This window comes from Agelaius tricolor, unplaced genomic scaffold, assembly GCF_023055355.1.
Source record: "Agelaius tricolor isolate 1412-34295 unplaced genomic scaffold, bAgeTri1.0.p SCAF_2, whole genome shotgun sequence".
In the NCBI taxonomy this organism is placed as follows: Eukaryota; Metazoa; Chordata; class Aves; order Passeriformes; family Icteridae; genus Agelaius; species Agelaius tricolor.
Window position 1 is genome coordinate 29317493 of NW_027269262.1, and position 16653 is coordinate 29334145.

A 16653-nucleotide genomic window follows, 5' to 3' on the forward strand; every position below is an offset into this window, starting at 1 on the left:
ATGCTGGAACAGGTTCAGTAACAGCACCAAAGAAAGTATGAAATGCTCTATCTTTCAGCATGGAATTAAGTTAATATGTTTTCACTACCAAACCCAGAAAGAGAAGATGTATCTAGAGAAAGCCACTTGCTTTTTTAAGTGGACTAAAATTCTATGATTCATAGTGAGGACATCTTATTGCTATGTTGAAATTGATTTTTTTCTAAAACAGAAACTGAAGAGGCAAAACAAAAGTAATATGATGTCTACATATTCTAATATTAGCTTGCTCTTTATTTCTAGGTCATACTGAAAGCTGACCTGTCACAAATAATAATTAGCACTGATTTGAATTAGTGCTAAGAACTGTTTTGATAAATAAAATGTAGAATTTTTTACATAAAGGTTAAAAACTACAACAAATAAAGAAGTATAATTACAAATTACCCACAAGTGCAAAAAACAAAACTTTGATGTTGTGCCTTTGTAAAAGCAAAATTTGATCATGCCTCTCATTTAATCTGGAACACATTTCTGTGGCACTTTGCATAGGCATTTCTCCTCTGCTGCCAGAATGTAATTGTATTTAATGCTTCTGTTCTTTCTTCCCAAATTGCACTGGAATTAGCTGAAGCACTTAGAGTTGGGTAAAAAAGGAAAAGAAAAGCAAGTGAGGGTGCCCAAGAGAGGAGAGGAGCAGAGACAAGTGCAAACACAAGCCGAGTGCGTGTGCTGTGCTTCCCCAGGAAAGCGGAGCGGTGCGAGCTCAGCTGGCTGATGGGATCTGTCCATGCTCCACAGGCAGCTGTGCCCCACACCGACCCAGTCAACCAGCCAGGCATCATGCACACACACATAACCTGGGGGCAGCTCAGTATGTTTGCTGCCACCTTGGAGGTAGAGCAAAAATCCACTTCTAATCCTCTTCAGCTACAAAAGCTCCCCATAACCACAGTAAGTTCGTAACTATCCTAAAACCTCCCCTTACACTGTAACCTGTGTATCATGGGGCTACTTGGGGCAAACCCAGCTCCTCTCTTCAGACACACAGATCTTGGGCAGATTTTGTCATCTGGACAAGAGTCAGACATCTTACTCTGAAGCTGGAATTACCATAGGCAGCAAAACATGAATTTTGCATCACTAGAATGAGAAGCAACAGGCTGAGATATCAGCATGCTGTAAAACCCTTCTATGTCTTACACATGGGAATTACTTCTGATACAGGCAACAGCCTACAACTGGTGACTGTCAAGACTTTTTCTCTAGTGGCCTACTACATTGGTTTCAAAATAGAATGAAAAAAAAGGTGAATCAATATAAAAATATAGACATGTTTTATTTAGTAAAGCTGTACTACCCTCTCACCTCCATTTGCCAACACAAGAAAAAAAAGTACTTCATAACCCATACCATCAAGAAATATTAAGTAAAGAACAAGCCAAATATCAACTATTAACCAAAATTAAATGTTAAGTATTATATAGAATATTGTTTTTATTTTGAATATACGCAATTAAAAATACTATGAAGATTAAAATCTAAATAATATTATTATATTTTACAAAAAAATCAGCTTCAAGTTTTGCTTATTACACATGGCAAGTGTCATTCTGTAGCATGGAGTTTTCATCTGGAGCACTATTCATTAAGAAATGGAACCTCCTGCAGCACAGAAACTGAATTTTAACTTCCCATGAACTGAATAATCAAAATTGATCCCTCTGAACACCGAGCCAAATGGTGGCAGCGACAGTAAATTTAAATGTGTGCAACAAACAGAGCTGCCTTTGCTATTATTCACCAGGTGATTCAAGTATTAAACACCCTCAAGCTGTATGAATGTGATCAAATTCTAAATGCAAAACACTAAAACTGTAGCAAAACACAAAGTCCATGCTGCCAACAGAAAGGCAGGCAGACAGATGAAGTTACACCAGCTTTCAGTGCAGAATAATCCATTGTATTTCAAAATGGGTCTTGCTCCCTCTGCCTTCCCCTGCCCCAGGTGCTGTGTTTTGCAAAGGAGGGCTAAGCCCACATCAAGGATGTCAGAACCCAGGAAATTCCTCTGACAGCCCTGGAGGACTTGAAACCCTGACAGGGGGCTTGGAGACCTTGGCACAGAGCCCAAGACCCCTGTGCCTTTGATCTTGACCCATGGAAAAAAATTACCACCCTTATATGAGGAATTACAAGCCACGAACGTTTAAGTAAAATGATAGGGAATTTATCACAGGGTGAGAATGTAGAATTTTGGGGTTTTTAGAATGGGGGTTCAGGAGGCAAGATGGAAGAACCTGGGCGTGTACAGTCTTTCTCCTTCTTCTTCTTCTTCTTGGCCTCCATATTCTGCTGTGATGGTGGCATTTTGGATTGGTTTACAGTAGAAACACATGGTCTAAGATAGGTGATAGGTATTGGGAAGTTATGGTAAATAATGTACACGTAGTTTTTAGTATAAAAAGATAACACCGCCCTGAGGGTGGGCAGTGTGCTTCAACCCAACCTGCCAGACAGACCTGTGGCGGGTCGGAGAAAGAAATAGATAAGAAACAATAAACTGTAGCAAGCACAGGCCCTGCAAGGGCCCCGTGGCGAACAGAGGCCTAAAGATAGGAAATGCCAAGTCATGGTGAATAGCTAGAAGCCACTCTCTTCCTCCTTCGGACCCCTGCTTATCTCTCTGTAACCCTATAGGTCACTCTCTATAGTAGGGGAAATGTATTGTATTTGAATATCTGTATAGAGGCTTTGCCCCAGAGGTCCTGGTTGCCCTTGATGGGCTGCAGCTTCGATGTCCTTAACTGGGCTGCAGCTGTGAGCAATGAAGCTAACTGCGATAAAAAGGGGCTGGGTTAGCCAGGCAGGGAGAGCCTTGGAGGAGCTCTGACCTGAGAGAGAATAGCATGCAGAAGAAGGAGTCAGTGAAGATCAGCAGCCATCAGAACACACCGAAGAGGTATGGACTTTAGAAGTCTGATAATATCATTATGGGACTCTAGAGAAGTAGAACAACAACAACAACTCTCCTTTAAGTCCTGCTATTGGACAATTTCTGACAACTTCCCCCTGTATCCTATATAATGGGCTGTTTTAGCCCATTCTTCTGGTTAGAAGACCTGTCACTGGAACCTTCACAGACCACCCAATAAAGACATTGCTGTGGAACCCCAGAACGGCTTTCTCCTCTCTCCCCTGCAGCTGCCTGCCTAGGCACCTAGCAAGCTAAGAGCTGAAATCACAATGAGCTGATCATCACTAAAGAGCTGATATCACTTAAGCATGCTAGGTTGCCAGAGGCTGAGAACTGCTTGAGTATTCGGGCAGTCTGTCCCGTAAGAGGACTGAGTATCCAGACCCCGCAGCCTGATTGGGGGCAAACTTGAACCCAACAGGAGGCTGCATAAACAAACAACCTTGAGAACTAGAACAAAAGAATCCTGACTCCTTCTTTGATGGCCGGGCCGGGAAAAGTGACTTGTAGCAGAGATTCTGAGAGAAGCCAGCTTCAGTTTTGGAAGCACAAGGAGCAGCAGGCTGGGCGCTGCTGGGCGCTGTCCTTACCTCTCTCGCTGGCGTCGTCGACGAGCACGATCTCCTCGAGCATGTGCCGCGGGGAGCGGTTGATGACGCTGTGCACCGTGCGCAGCAGCGTGCTCCAGGCCTCGTTGTGGAACACGATCACCACGCTCGTCGTGGGAAGGTTGTCCGCGTACACCTTCGTTTTACACCTGCAAACCAAGGGAAAGCAGGTATTTGTAAAGGTCAAGTCTTCAGTTAGAGCTGCAAGTCTGAGGTTTCCCTCTCGAGGATCGCTACTAACATCCCAGATATATCAATTTTATGCAGAGTGTGACAAAGGAGCACACAGTGCACATTTTATACATGCGCAAAGTGCTATAAAGTTCACCAAATAAAAAGAGAATTATATTCACTTTCCAAAGTTAGCATGCAAAGTCATAGGTTTACCTCTCCTAACAGCATATATAGGGCATTTATGTAAACTATGACATTTACACTTCAAGTAACCCCACACGGCCACCCCACACCCCAGATTTTTACACTCTGCAATGCTATTTTGAAACAAATGATGCTTTCATTATCTTCTAGAATAATAAATACACTGTACACAAAGTACTGATCACAATTCTGAAAAAAATCCAGTTCTGCTCTAAAAAATAACCACATAACTACAAGTGTTCTCTGAACAGATCTGCTCCTCCTGCACATTTAAAGATGACACAGCTACTTATGTAAGATTTGATGTTATTAATTCTTAAAGAATCCAAATTAAAGAGATATATGCAGATCTCAAACAAAAGGAAAACACCGAGGTGAAAAAAGAAATATATTCAGTGGAGCTCCATTCCAACAAAAAAGCTTTTATTAGATCCCAAATTGTTGAGTCAGTTCACTGTAATGTAACCTGATCTAAATGCTACAATATATTAACAAGTATTCATGACTATCATCCTAACATCAGCACTGTCCAAGGGCTTGAGAAGCACAGAGTGCTATCCTCTATCCTAAATATCCAAAAGCAGTGCTTAAGGAGCAGCCTGCCAACACAACAGGATCACGGTGTCAGCATCCAGTACCATGCCAAACAGTGACACAAGGAATGTCAGCCAGAACTAGGCTCCCAACATCAATATTTTATTAGCTGGATAACTCATTTAGCCAGAGCTCCTCTCAGAGCAGCTCTCACAGCAAACCAGCATTTCAGCTCTGAGGTGGTGACAAAAGCACAGCATGCACAGACATCTCAGAAAGGATCAGTAAGTCCAGGTGCAAATGAAGAAATACCTGGAAGGGCTTCTGTGAAACCATTTCTGAGAATTGAAGCAGTCGGATCTGGCACTATCTGCCTTCAATATTATGCCTACTTATTATACAACGATGCCAAATTTAATTATTCATCACACTGAACTGAACATTATAAAATCTTTATGGAAAGCTCCCATATATCCCTATGTTATCTTGATTTATTTCACGTGTTAAAAAAAAAACCAAAAGCTTGCAATGCATGCCAACTGAAAAAGCTACTTATTTGGTATACCTTGAAAAATAAAATAGCTTTTCACAAAAACACTATGAATTTCAGATGAAAAATTCAATCATAAGCCAAATAATTTTATCGCCATGTTTGCCATTTGTTCAGTCTACTTTGCTACTTTAAACCCAAAATGTTTTATTCCTTCTGCTGCACTGCTCCCTAGACCAGAAAATAAGTTTCTGATTGTAGACCTTCAGCTACAATAGTAATACAAATCTACCAATTGCTCCTCTACTTTTTGGAAGAATATTTGTAAAAAAGTTGAGAGAAGTCTGTTAGCAGTTCTCTATGAAAAAAAGTAACAATGTGTCATTCACCAGGAATATCATGCTGGGATAGCCACAGGATCTACTATTGTACTATGAAATCTCTCATCTTCAGCCTTACCTTTTATCATGGTTTTACAGAAGATTTTATTTTACTGAGCTCAAATCAATGAGCTGGTATAAACATCAGCCAAGTGTTCAGGGCCTACAATGTTTATACAGCATTGCACTGTCTGAAGTATAAATATATCAAAACATTTGAGATCTGCCATTGAGGGGAAGCTTTTTAGCACTAAGAGGAAGGCCTACAGGAGTTTTTTGGGGACCCTCCTCCCCACTGCAAGGCATTCCTCCTCTCTGTCCTGCAGAAGGTGAATCTCCACCTTGCCAAAATGGAGTGTGTCTATTCTCACCCTCCAGGGAATAGAGAGAGAATTTTTGCTCCATTTTGCTCAGCCCTTCCTGGGGTAACAGGTTAGGAGTGACCCTGCACTGGCACTTGGCTGCTGGCTGGGTTTAACCCATGGCACGTGTTTACCAACACCTGAAAGGCTGCCAGGAGTAACACAGGGGTGGTCACAAAACAAAACTGGCTGGGCATTTTTGAAAGTTCTTAACAAGTGTTTGGTATGAAATGATTCTGGATTCATTGATGCAGGCAAGACAATTGAAAGGGTTGAAAGCATGAGATCTGTTTTTTAGTATTTCTTTTACCTGCCCTTCTATATATACACCCTTTAGCTATATCTGTACAAATTGCTATGAATACATACAAATAAAGCCTCCTGTTTTGAATTCTGAAAACAATGGTAACTCCTTCTGCCCCAGGAATATATTGCTGCAGAACATAAGACAAATAAAATAGAACACTTGATGCCCGTGATTAGACATTAGCGTTCTAAGGAAACCTCATGTTTTATTCTATTAACAAACATTTAAATTAAGAATTCTTTTGTCTTTCATTTGAAAACAAATTACCCCAGAAAGGAGTACTATAGAATTTAAAATAAAGCATTAGTTTCAACCAAGTTATGCAACATTAGAAGCAGAATAAAACCATGAGGGGTATGACACACAGGCTATGAATTAAGGACAATTTGAATTTTAATGAGCTACTAATACATTATGTTCCTTTTGTTGGATCATGCCTCAAACTGTTTTAAAATTGAGTGCATAATATTAGGAAGGCATACCATCCCCAGTGATTTAATGAAGACTCCAAACAGCAGCTGAGAATGTCTACTCCTCATGGAATGCATCATCCCTCCTTTAATCTACAGCATTCACTGTAGATTATGCAAACTCTCAACTAATGTGACTCCATATATTATTTAGATTGTGGAAACTCCCCAAAAAATCATATATTTTAAATACAGAGACAGAAAAAAAATAGCTCAGATTGTTAAAATACAGAGTAATGACATTTGTCTTCCCAAGTCACTGTTACAGGTGATGAAGCCCTGCTTCCCAGGAGATGGCTGAACACCTGCCTGCCCATGGGCAGAGTTGCATTAATTCCTTGTACCACCTTCCTTGCCACACATGTGGTTTTTGCTTTCCTTATTAAACTGAATATCTCATCCCATGGGTTTTTTCACTTCTACTCTTCTGATTCTCTCCCTCAGCACACTGTGGGGGCAGTGAGCAAGTGGCTGCATGGGCCTTAGTTGTCAGTCGAGGTCAAACCACAACAGAAGTAAAGGGGAAATTACATAAGAAATAGAATTAAAATTATCAAAGACTTTTAATGCCCCATCCAAATCAGATGTGAGAAAAAATAATTAAGTTTAGTACCAGGCTTTGTAAAGCTGTTTTACAAAAACACCACTATAAAGACATGACTCTGCCTCTGAAGACCTTTGTAAGGTGCTCACACTTACTCTTCACAGAATTTTATCTTTTTGCAATTGTGCATCATACATTCAGAATACTGAGTACTGCATTCTGGTCTGGGGCCTTCAACATAAGAAGGACATGCACTTGTTGAAGCAAGTCCAGAGGAAAGCCACAAAGATGTCTGAGGGCACCTCTCCTATGCAGACAGGCAGAGAGAGCTGGGGTTGTTCAGCCTGGAGAAGAGAAGGTTCTGGAGAGACCTTATAGCACCTTTCAGGACCTAGAGCAGGTATAAATGAGCTGGAGAGGGACTTCTTACAAGAGTCTGTAATGACATGGGAAGGGAGAATGGCTTTAAACTGAAATAGGGTCAGTTTAGATTAGATAATAGGAATAAATCCATTAGTGTGAGGGTGATGAGACACTGGAACAAGTTGCCCAGGTTGTGGATGACTCTGGGAAGTGTTCACACCCAGGCTGGATGGGACTTTCAGCAATCCAGTCTAGGGAAAAGTGTCCAGAGCAGAGGGGCTGGAACTAGATGATCATTAAGGTTCCTTTCAACCCAAACCATACTGTTCCATTATTCTATGATTCTGTCATTCTATGAGAATAGTTTGGCCCAGTTCATTACAACTACATACTTAGTCCACATCTCCCCAAGAACACAGGGCAGTGTTAGAAGACAGAATACTTTATAACTTGAAATCAAATTTAATGGACGAGAAGCAAAGAAAGGTGGACAGATCCTAGCATTTATCTGTAACACTGCTAAAGAAGAACAATGACAGTAAAATAAATACATGTTGTCCCTGACCACCTGTAGCCAGAATCCAAAGTTTTAAGTCCATTACAAAAGGTTTTTAAATGAAAGGCTAAAAGCTACTATGAGTTTTGTTTGGTCTGTCCATTATTGTGACTCTTTGTGAAGGTAATTAGAATCTTTCATAGAAGCTTTGCAGGTTTTATCTAGGAAGATGTTCAGACAAAAAACCTGAGAGAATTTTATTCAGTGGACTAAGTATAACCACTTGAAAACTACCTGATGCTACTTCAAATGCATCTGAAGAGCTTCTGAATAAACTGCTTTCCTACATTCTCTTTCAACCCAGAGTACAAATAGTCCACAGGAGACATTACAAAAATAACCAGAACAGACAACAAGTACAGCAATTATGTCCAAATAAAATTAAACCCTTAAATCTCAGAGTTTAATTGTTGCTTCAGCACAAACTTGCAGGCAAAGAAGACAACTTTTCATTTTGCACTTTCTACAACATCACAACCATACACACTCAGTCCATCTCCACATCTGACAGAACTGGAAGTTTCTCTTCTCTCATACAGTGAGGGAATAAGGGAACAAATGTATTTCACCACTGCAAGGGCAGAAGAAATCTACCAGATGATCCTACAAGATGCTTCCATTGAATTCATCAGAAGGCGAAATTCTTCTGATACCTATCTGATCCCCTCAGTGTCCAATCAGAGATAAAAAAGCTACTCACTCTGGCCACAGCCAGGCATGCAGAGACTCCAGAAACTTGGGACAACACCTGTGCTGTCCTCAAGCTGCCTCTCTCATTTTACTGTTGGGTCTTTGACAAATATTCCAAATATGACATTAGAAAAACCCTGCAACTGTGCAGCCATCTTATTACAGAATAGCACTTGGCATTTTATCAATATTTTAAAATTGCATTCATGGATCAATTTACTTAGAAATTATTCCTGAAACCCAAGATTGAGTGCTACATGTGTAATGTTGGCAAGTCTTGAAAGACAGATATTTACAATGTTAGTAGTGATCTCTGCACACCCTTCAAAAGCATACTAAATCATTTCTGAAAGAGAAAAATAAGGATTTACTATTTGGATAGCTCTTAAATACCTTTTCATAGACTAAAAAAAAAATCACATCCCAAACAAAGCTACAAGCAGGGAAGAGGTCTTGTAGGAAATCAGTTAGACCCTACCATAATGCTTATGCAGTGAGACACAATGAGGAAAACCTCATTCACTGAGGCAAAATATGAAATAAATTTTAGATAATTTTCTAGGAAGATGAGGCCATAATTATAGTCCACATTAGAAATAAATGCTAAATTTCTAAAGTACAACAGGGCAGATTTCTACCCCTTCTGATGCTGCCAACATGTTATTCTCCACAGAGGAGAAATAAGAGAACAAGATACACATTGGAACTTTTTTTAACATGGATTGTTCAAAACAATAATCATGAAAATTAACAGAGTCACACACTACCTGAGCTATGATTTGCTCTACTTCTTTCCAGTTCTATTCCCTGTTCCACCAGCCTTTCAAAGGAACAAGCTATGAGCAATAATTTACAATGGCTCAAAAACATTAACAGCAGTAAAACATGTATGCAATCCTTGTTTTCTAGTCCAGTGCACAGAGCCCAGAGCACTCTGATAAAGGACAGAGATGGAACACAAGTAGAAGTGTCTCCTGTGCACTGAGCAGCTCAGTTGGGAAATCCCAGTGGAGCTCAGATTGGTGCTCGTACGTGCAGCATGATAACACAGTGCCAATGCATTTTTGAAAGCTGAACTAGCAACAGATTGGGGCAGGAAGGGAAGCATGTTTAGTCATCTTACAAATTTAATACAATCTTTCATCTTGGATACTACAAACAACAGTTATAAATAAAAACTGCAGTTATAAATAAACTGCACCTCAGGACTTAAATTTGACAATGACACATAGGAATAATCCAAGTCTTGCTGAAAATCAGGTTAGAGCTGAAGTATTGAGGAAATACTACACAGCACAGCCTCTGTAATAAATTTGTTTCATATTACTGATGCAGTACAAACAACTCACATTTCAGTATTAAAATACATTGAGAGTCTCTGGAAAGTAAGCATCAGTATCCTTTGACTTGAAAACACACATTTATTTTCCTTTGAGGTTAAAAAAGTTAATTCCAGATCGATAGAAAACAAAATCAGAAAATCTGAACTCCCCTCATGAAACTTCAGGTTTAATTACTGATATCTGATGAATACCACTGCAGCGCTATAAAATGTCAGTATTCCATTGCTTACCTGTTCATGTGCTTTAAGTTATAGCCTGCAATAAAGTTAATGTTATAGAGCCAAGGCACAGCTATGCCCAATGAGAAACCTCCTCTGTACTTAAATCCAGGTGAAAACAAGTTTTGAAATAAGACTCTGAGAGTCACCCTGAAGCTGCTGAGACTGACCTATATTTCCATCAAGGGAGAACGCCTTGTAGCAGGGTGTCAGAGAAAAAGTCAAAACACTACATCAAGAACCACCAGGACTCAAGCCATGTGGTGTTTTTCTGGTAAACACTGACTTAGTCTTTCCTGGATCACAGAAACCCAGAATGTGCTGAGTTGGAAGGGACCCACAAAGATCATAGAGTATAAGCAGCAGCCTCATAATACCATTTAAGAGGGGGTGCTAATAAATCTGCTTTTTCCATAAATTTTAAGAACACTCCAAGCTCCTAAATTGAAGACAATCAAGCTGGATAAAGATCTGATTTTCATATAGAAGCAATGCAGCTAAAAGGACTAAAGGCAAGTCTTCTGAGAGATATGGGATCACTAGCTGTTGTAACATGCCAAACCACATTTCACTACTCAGCTTTTGCATACCACCACACCTTTAACTTGCAACTGAACAAAGAGAAAGCACTGCAGAAAAGGTTGCAACAAAACTTCACACTACCCTGAATCTGGTTCTTTCAATCAAATCAGAACAATTCCTTTTAGGAAGAGAATTCTTTTCTGTAATTCAGAATTCTTTTCTGTAATTCATATCACAAGTTCAATTATTCTTTCTGAACAGGTGCCCTGGATGCAGGCAAATCCCTTATCCTTATTTAAACATTTTAACACAGCCTGCTTAATATCTGCCTTCAATAGTATTACATAATTTACCTGACATCAAGAGTATGAAATTTTCCTTTCTTCTGATCTCAAAGATTTGGATATAAGAAAGGTCGCATTATCTCATGAGTCAAGTAGAAATCTTCTTAAACCCTGAAAACAAAATCCAAAATGGTTCTTAAAACCATTGTGGTTACAGAATTCAAGCAGAACTTCACAAAAATAATACTATTTTCCTTATCCTGAAAGCGATCACAGAAAAGCATCTCTTGACAGAAGTAAAACCAATTCTGTCCTCAGAGACTGAAATTGAACCTAAATCTCTAGACCAATTATTTTCCATACCTGACCTAACAATCTAAATAAATTTCAGGATATGGTAGCTCATCCAAAATGGATGAGCATGAATAGGAAGATTGCAATTAAGAATGAGACTGTGAGACTGCCAAGTGTTTGTGCACATATACATCTGGGTATATATATATATATATATCAGTGTGTGTATAGTGTAACCCCCTCCCACCACCAAAATAAAACCAAAGCAGTTTACAGGAAATAAGCTGATTTTTAATGCTATTTTTTTCCCCTCTAAGCTTTCTCTAAGGAAAAGGTTTATAGGGAATTTCTTTCAGCTAACTCACTAAATCAATGTGAGCAAGAACAATTCCAAACATTGATTCTGCAAGGGGCCAGTAACAAGCTATAGGCACCACAAAAGCCAGATGAAAAAACATTCCTGCTTGAAAGAATGGAAAAGTCTTTAATACCTCACATGCTTTCAGATGTCCATGACATTGCTGAAAGTTACACTGCTGGTGATGAGGTCAGTAGATTTCTTTACAGATGCCAGGTTAATTAACAGCCTGGATTTCTAGCTTAAGTCAAAAGCTCTTGAGTCTTCCACCACTTATGTTGACAATTTTGCTCTTTTTTTATTGTCTTTACATTACTATGACCTGAGCTAAATGATTACCCAAAGTTCACAAAGTATATAACGATTTATGGAGCTTAAATCCCCATGGCCTTATGGGGATTTTAATGCTCAGGTCCTATAAGAAAGCTTTTCTCCCCACCACATTCCACATAATCCAGTGCAATTGTGGGCTGTTGCCGAAAGCAATAAACCCACCTTTTGCCGTTACAGTTTTGTCTCATCCCCTTCTTTCCACCAGATCTGGTGGTCATATGGCTGCTGTGTGGGTTGCTTCAGTTTGCTGAATCAACAAACTATACTTTTTTGCACTTTTTGGTGTCCATCCAGCCAGTGAACACCCAGGCCACACAATCATCAGATTAGTATCAACAGAAGTGATGAGAAAACATCTTTCATCTGCAGTTCACATTCATACCAAATTATATGTAGTATAAAACTACCCCTTAGCTATTCTCCTAAATTAAATAACTAAGTAGAAAGCACACTTTCACAAGCCTCATATAGAAGCAAACACCTTGAGTGCTGTCTTTTAAAACACCTATGAAATATCCCACTTGAGTCCCAAGACTACACTCTTGCATGTGTGCCTTCATTTGTTTTACTATGAATACTTCTACTAAAGCTATTTTCCTCACATTGAGATTGTGTTAATTTTATGGATGTGTTATATTTTGATTCAACTATAGTATCCTAAAGTATAGAGCAAATAAATTTACTTTGAGAAGCTAAAATTCCATATTCCAGTATATTCTCACATGCATATGTCATACTTTTTTACATTACATTTTTAAAGTACAGATATGAAAACTACATTGTGGTAACTGAAAAAAATTATATTGTATCATCTAATTAACAGTGCTGAAATCTAAATTCTGTTCTTTCTAACCAAAGAGATGACAGAATCAGTCAGAATTACTATTTTACTAGATTTACTCAGAGAGGACCAGCATAATTGTCATGAACTCCACAATATACACGTAACATAGAAGAATGTCTTTTAACTTGGAAAATTGTCTCCTTCCTCCCAATTGTGGAAGTAAGCTTGGCAGCAGGAACTGAGAAGGGTAGTTTGATCCAGAAAAAAACCCTTCAATAATACAATCTGACAACATTAATGTACCAGTCAAACATGAAGATCTCAGAGATATGCACCTTTCTTTTTTCCATGAAGTGGCTGAAGTTGTAATTTGTATGGATTTAAACACAGTTGACTCAAAATATGTAGGGTCATCTGGCTAAAAACTCTGATTACACCTTAACATGATTTATAGCATTCAAAATACCAGCACACCTACCTTCCTGAGTACAGTTTGAGAAAATGATAGTTAAAAGATCCAAGACTCTCTGCAGAACTAAATGAGGTATAATAAGATGCCTGATACCCTTAATTCTGGCAAAATTATACCAATTGGAAAAAAGGAAAAGGAAAATATTTTACAACAAATTGTATAGAACCTGTAGCCTTGGAAAAAGGGTTGCTGAGGGATCAGCAAGGAGCATGGATACTCCTGCTTGCTGCAGGTCTGCTTGGGGAAGCCCATCACCAATCCAAGAAACATCAACCTGCAAACATGACACCCTGCTAGCACTGCATCACCAGCTCCAGTGGGAACCAGAGCCCACATGAACACAAAATCATTCTGTGCAGCTATGCCTCCATTGTTTAAAGACTTGATTGCTTGTGCCTGGGAAAAAAGTGTTTGAAGCAGCTCTTTTCAAGAGGAAAAAAAATCTCAGAATTTGGTTTAAACTCTCACAACAGGGAACAAATGTCTACTTAAAAGTTTTATATATTCCACAAATTGCTAACTAATGAGTTCAGGCTGGAAAGCTCAGCCTTAGAACACAATACTCATTCTTCATTTTGCAAAGCAGTTTCTGAAGTCACCTCCAACAGCACTGAGAGCCAAACCAAGTCATACACCATGTGCAAATTTCATGCTTTCAATCCCTCTCCTTTCCAGTCTGAACACCAATCTAAGGCACACAGGCACAGCTGAGCATGTACTTTACTCACTGGCACCTATTTTATTCATTGTCTCCCTCATCTTCAGCAAAATCAAGGCAAGACACCAGTGTTCCTGATCATCCATCTTTTACTCTCTGCTGTCATGTCAAGCCCACAGCTGCATATTTTCCTGGCAACTGTGAATCAACTCCCACTTTGATGATTGATTCACAGGCTAGAATAAGACATGCTTGCAAGAATAATTCTATTAACAACTTAAAATCAATCTGGTATGCACAGCTGCTTCTTCCCCTGCAACAGCTTTCCTCCAGAGGTTGTAGCCTTGTCCATCATATTAGTTTTATACTAACATGTCCCAGTCCAGATTCAGGGAAGTATCCAGGCTAAAAAAATTTCTTCTGGCTTAGCTTTTTCTGTTGAGCAAATCACACTCAGCTGGAATAAACACAGGTAGAGCAAGGTTCCTGTTTATAGACACAAAGTGACCAGCAATTCAGGCACATGTCAATGATTTTATAGGTGTCTGTGTGCAGTAATTTTGTGCCAAATAATAAAAATAGATATAAGCCTGTAAATACAGCTGGGGCACACTTGGCAGAGCAGAGATGCCAGCTTCTGTAGATGTCTTGTACTGAGGAGTTCCCTTAGCTGGAGAAGTGCCTAGAAGTTATTAAAGAAGCTCACATTTTTGTTCTTCTAGTAAGGGAACAAAATTTCTTGGCCAAAACAGAAACAGAGTGCCCAGAGTGGATCACCTGCAGAGATAACCTATGAGCACTCCAGGACCAACACACTTGTTTTTGCACAGGTGATAGGGGTTTGGCAGAACTAGAAATTAATTGAAGGATGAAGCAGTCTACTTCAAAAACTCCTCTCAAGCTGACATGTCATGCCATTCCCATTAAATACATGTGGCAAATTGGTCCTGGCACTCTTAATTCCACGAGCTTTCCAATGATTAACCGCTAGGCAAAACCTCTGCAGGCTTCTGTACTTCAAAAAAACTGACATGCTGGAGAATTAGAGGACTTGAAATAATCACTTCTTCCCGCCACACCACATTAAAGGAAGCAACCCACAAAACTTGTGAAGAAAATAATTACATGGTTGAACAGCTAAGCGTGCCTTTGAACATATCCTGCTTTTTCAAAACCTTGATTGAAAGCACTACTGGCAGCTGTGCTGTAGGCACATAAATGTGGTAAGGAATGATTAAAAATTACCCATTCTCCTTCTCCACAAACTATTTCCATATTACCAGGGACGTAGATAGAATGAATTATAACAGAAGTAATTCCACTAATGCAGCACAGAGTGTTTTTGACTTTGGAGTATTTTGACTAATCAGATAAATAGTTTCATCAGACATACACACAACACCAGAGTGTATTTATAGCGTTCACAATTCTGAAAATGGTTACAGCGTTCTCAAAGAGTAATACTGAGCCACAGATACAGATTAAGACACCCTTGCATTGTAAACACAGTATTATTCTCAAATTTGAAAGAGAAAGGTTAACATTCTCCATGACTTCTTAATTACCATGACCTTATAGAGTACACGTTGAAAAGATGACAAATGGAAGAGATTTTTGGGAAGCATTTTTGTCTCAAAAACTACTAAAAATGAATACACACATAAATGTTAAAATTTTGGCTGGAACTTACAAGAACAGAAAAAAACAACTCTGTCCTGAGACTATACCTAAAATTTTATACTAAGATTCCACTTTCACACTTTGAGTATAATGAGAGTATTGTATCCAGAAAAAATGGAAAAGAGAAGCAAATGCAACACTACAAAACTTATAGCACATGTCTGACTGTGAAACACAATAACTGCAGAACATAGCCAAATGTGAAAAACAAAAATTTCTATTTTGCTAAACTGGATTTTGAAATAGCAAATTCAATTGCTTGCAAACCTGAGTGATGGTAATAATTTTTAGGTAATAATTTTTAGGGTTTTTTAGGTAATAATTTTTTAATAGTTTACAACAATTTCTTTTTCCATTTTTGTCTAATTCAAAGTCTAGACCTCACAAAGGTAACGATTAAGTCAACTTTTTAGAGCCTCAAAAGTATGTTTTCATATTTGAAAATCGATTAAAAATTAAAATACATTATTTCAATCTTGTGAAATCATATTTTGAAAAATATGCCTTCATTATTAGGAACACCAGCAATGCATCAAGAACACCAGCCCTACCAGGAACTCACAGAATCACTTTCATCACAACAGATGAAGGCACCTACAAACCAGTTCTTTATCACTCATTAAAAATGAAAAGCAGCAAGAGCTTCATCTCACTCTGCTAATATTATCTTCTGACAGAGGAGATGAAAACAATTCATCCAGGAGCTAGGCCTTGTATATACAGCAGCAAAGCAGAGCTTCTAAAGAAATTATTCTTGCAAGAAGATAATGTAGATAATTAGGAAAATTTTGTTTCATAAGTTTTATTCAACCTGAATGCCCCTTTCATAAAGAAGAGGGGTTGAGGTGGGGGGGAGTCATCATCTATCCTGTCATAGTCCCAGGAGAGTAAAGCAATCTTATTTTTTGTTAAAACAAGGCTACAATTTTCTTTTTAATTACTTATGACTCAAATAGCTCTGAAAGGATCAATATTCTAGAGACAAGATCAAAACCAAACCAGATGGATATTATAAAACATTATAATGCAATCTAAATGAGCCTTTGCACATTTCATTAGGTAAGAAAAT

The 16653-nt window shown here is 38.7% G+C and overlaps 1 protein-coding gene across 3 annotated transcripts in view; it reads right to left on the minus strand.

Annotated features, from left to right (window-relative positions):
• Nucleotides 1-16653, minus strand: part of GALNT1 (polypeptide N-acetylgalactosaminyltransferase 1) — an 87730-nt gene that overhangs the window by 19697 nt on the left and 51380 nt on the right. For 2 of the 3 annotated variants that reach the window (XM_071455044.1, XM_071455037.1), the window contains exon 5: nt 3547-3713. In XM_071455044.1, coding sequence (XP_071311145.1) covers nt 3547-3713 — 167 coding nt within the window. Of the gene's footprint in view, nt 1-3546; nt 3714-11074; nt 11094-16653 lie in introns of those variants that run through there. The other variant, XM_071455050.1, reaches the window with a different exon arrangement.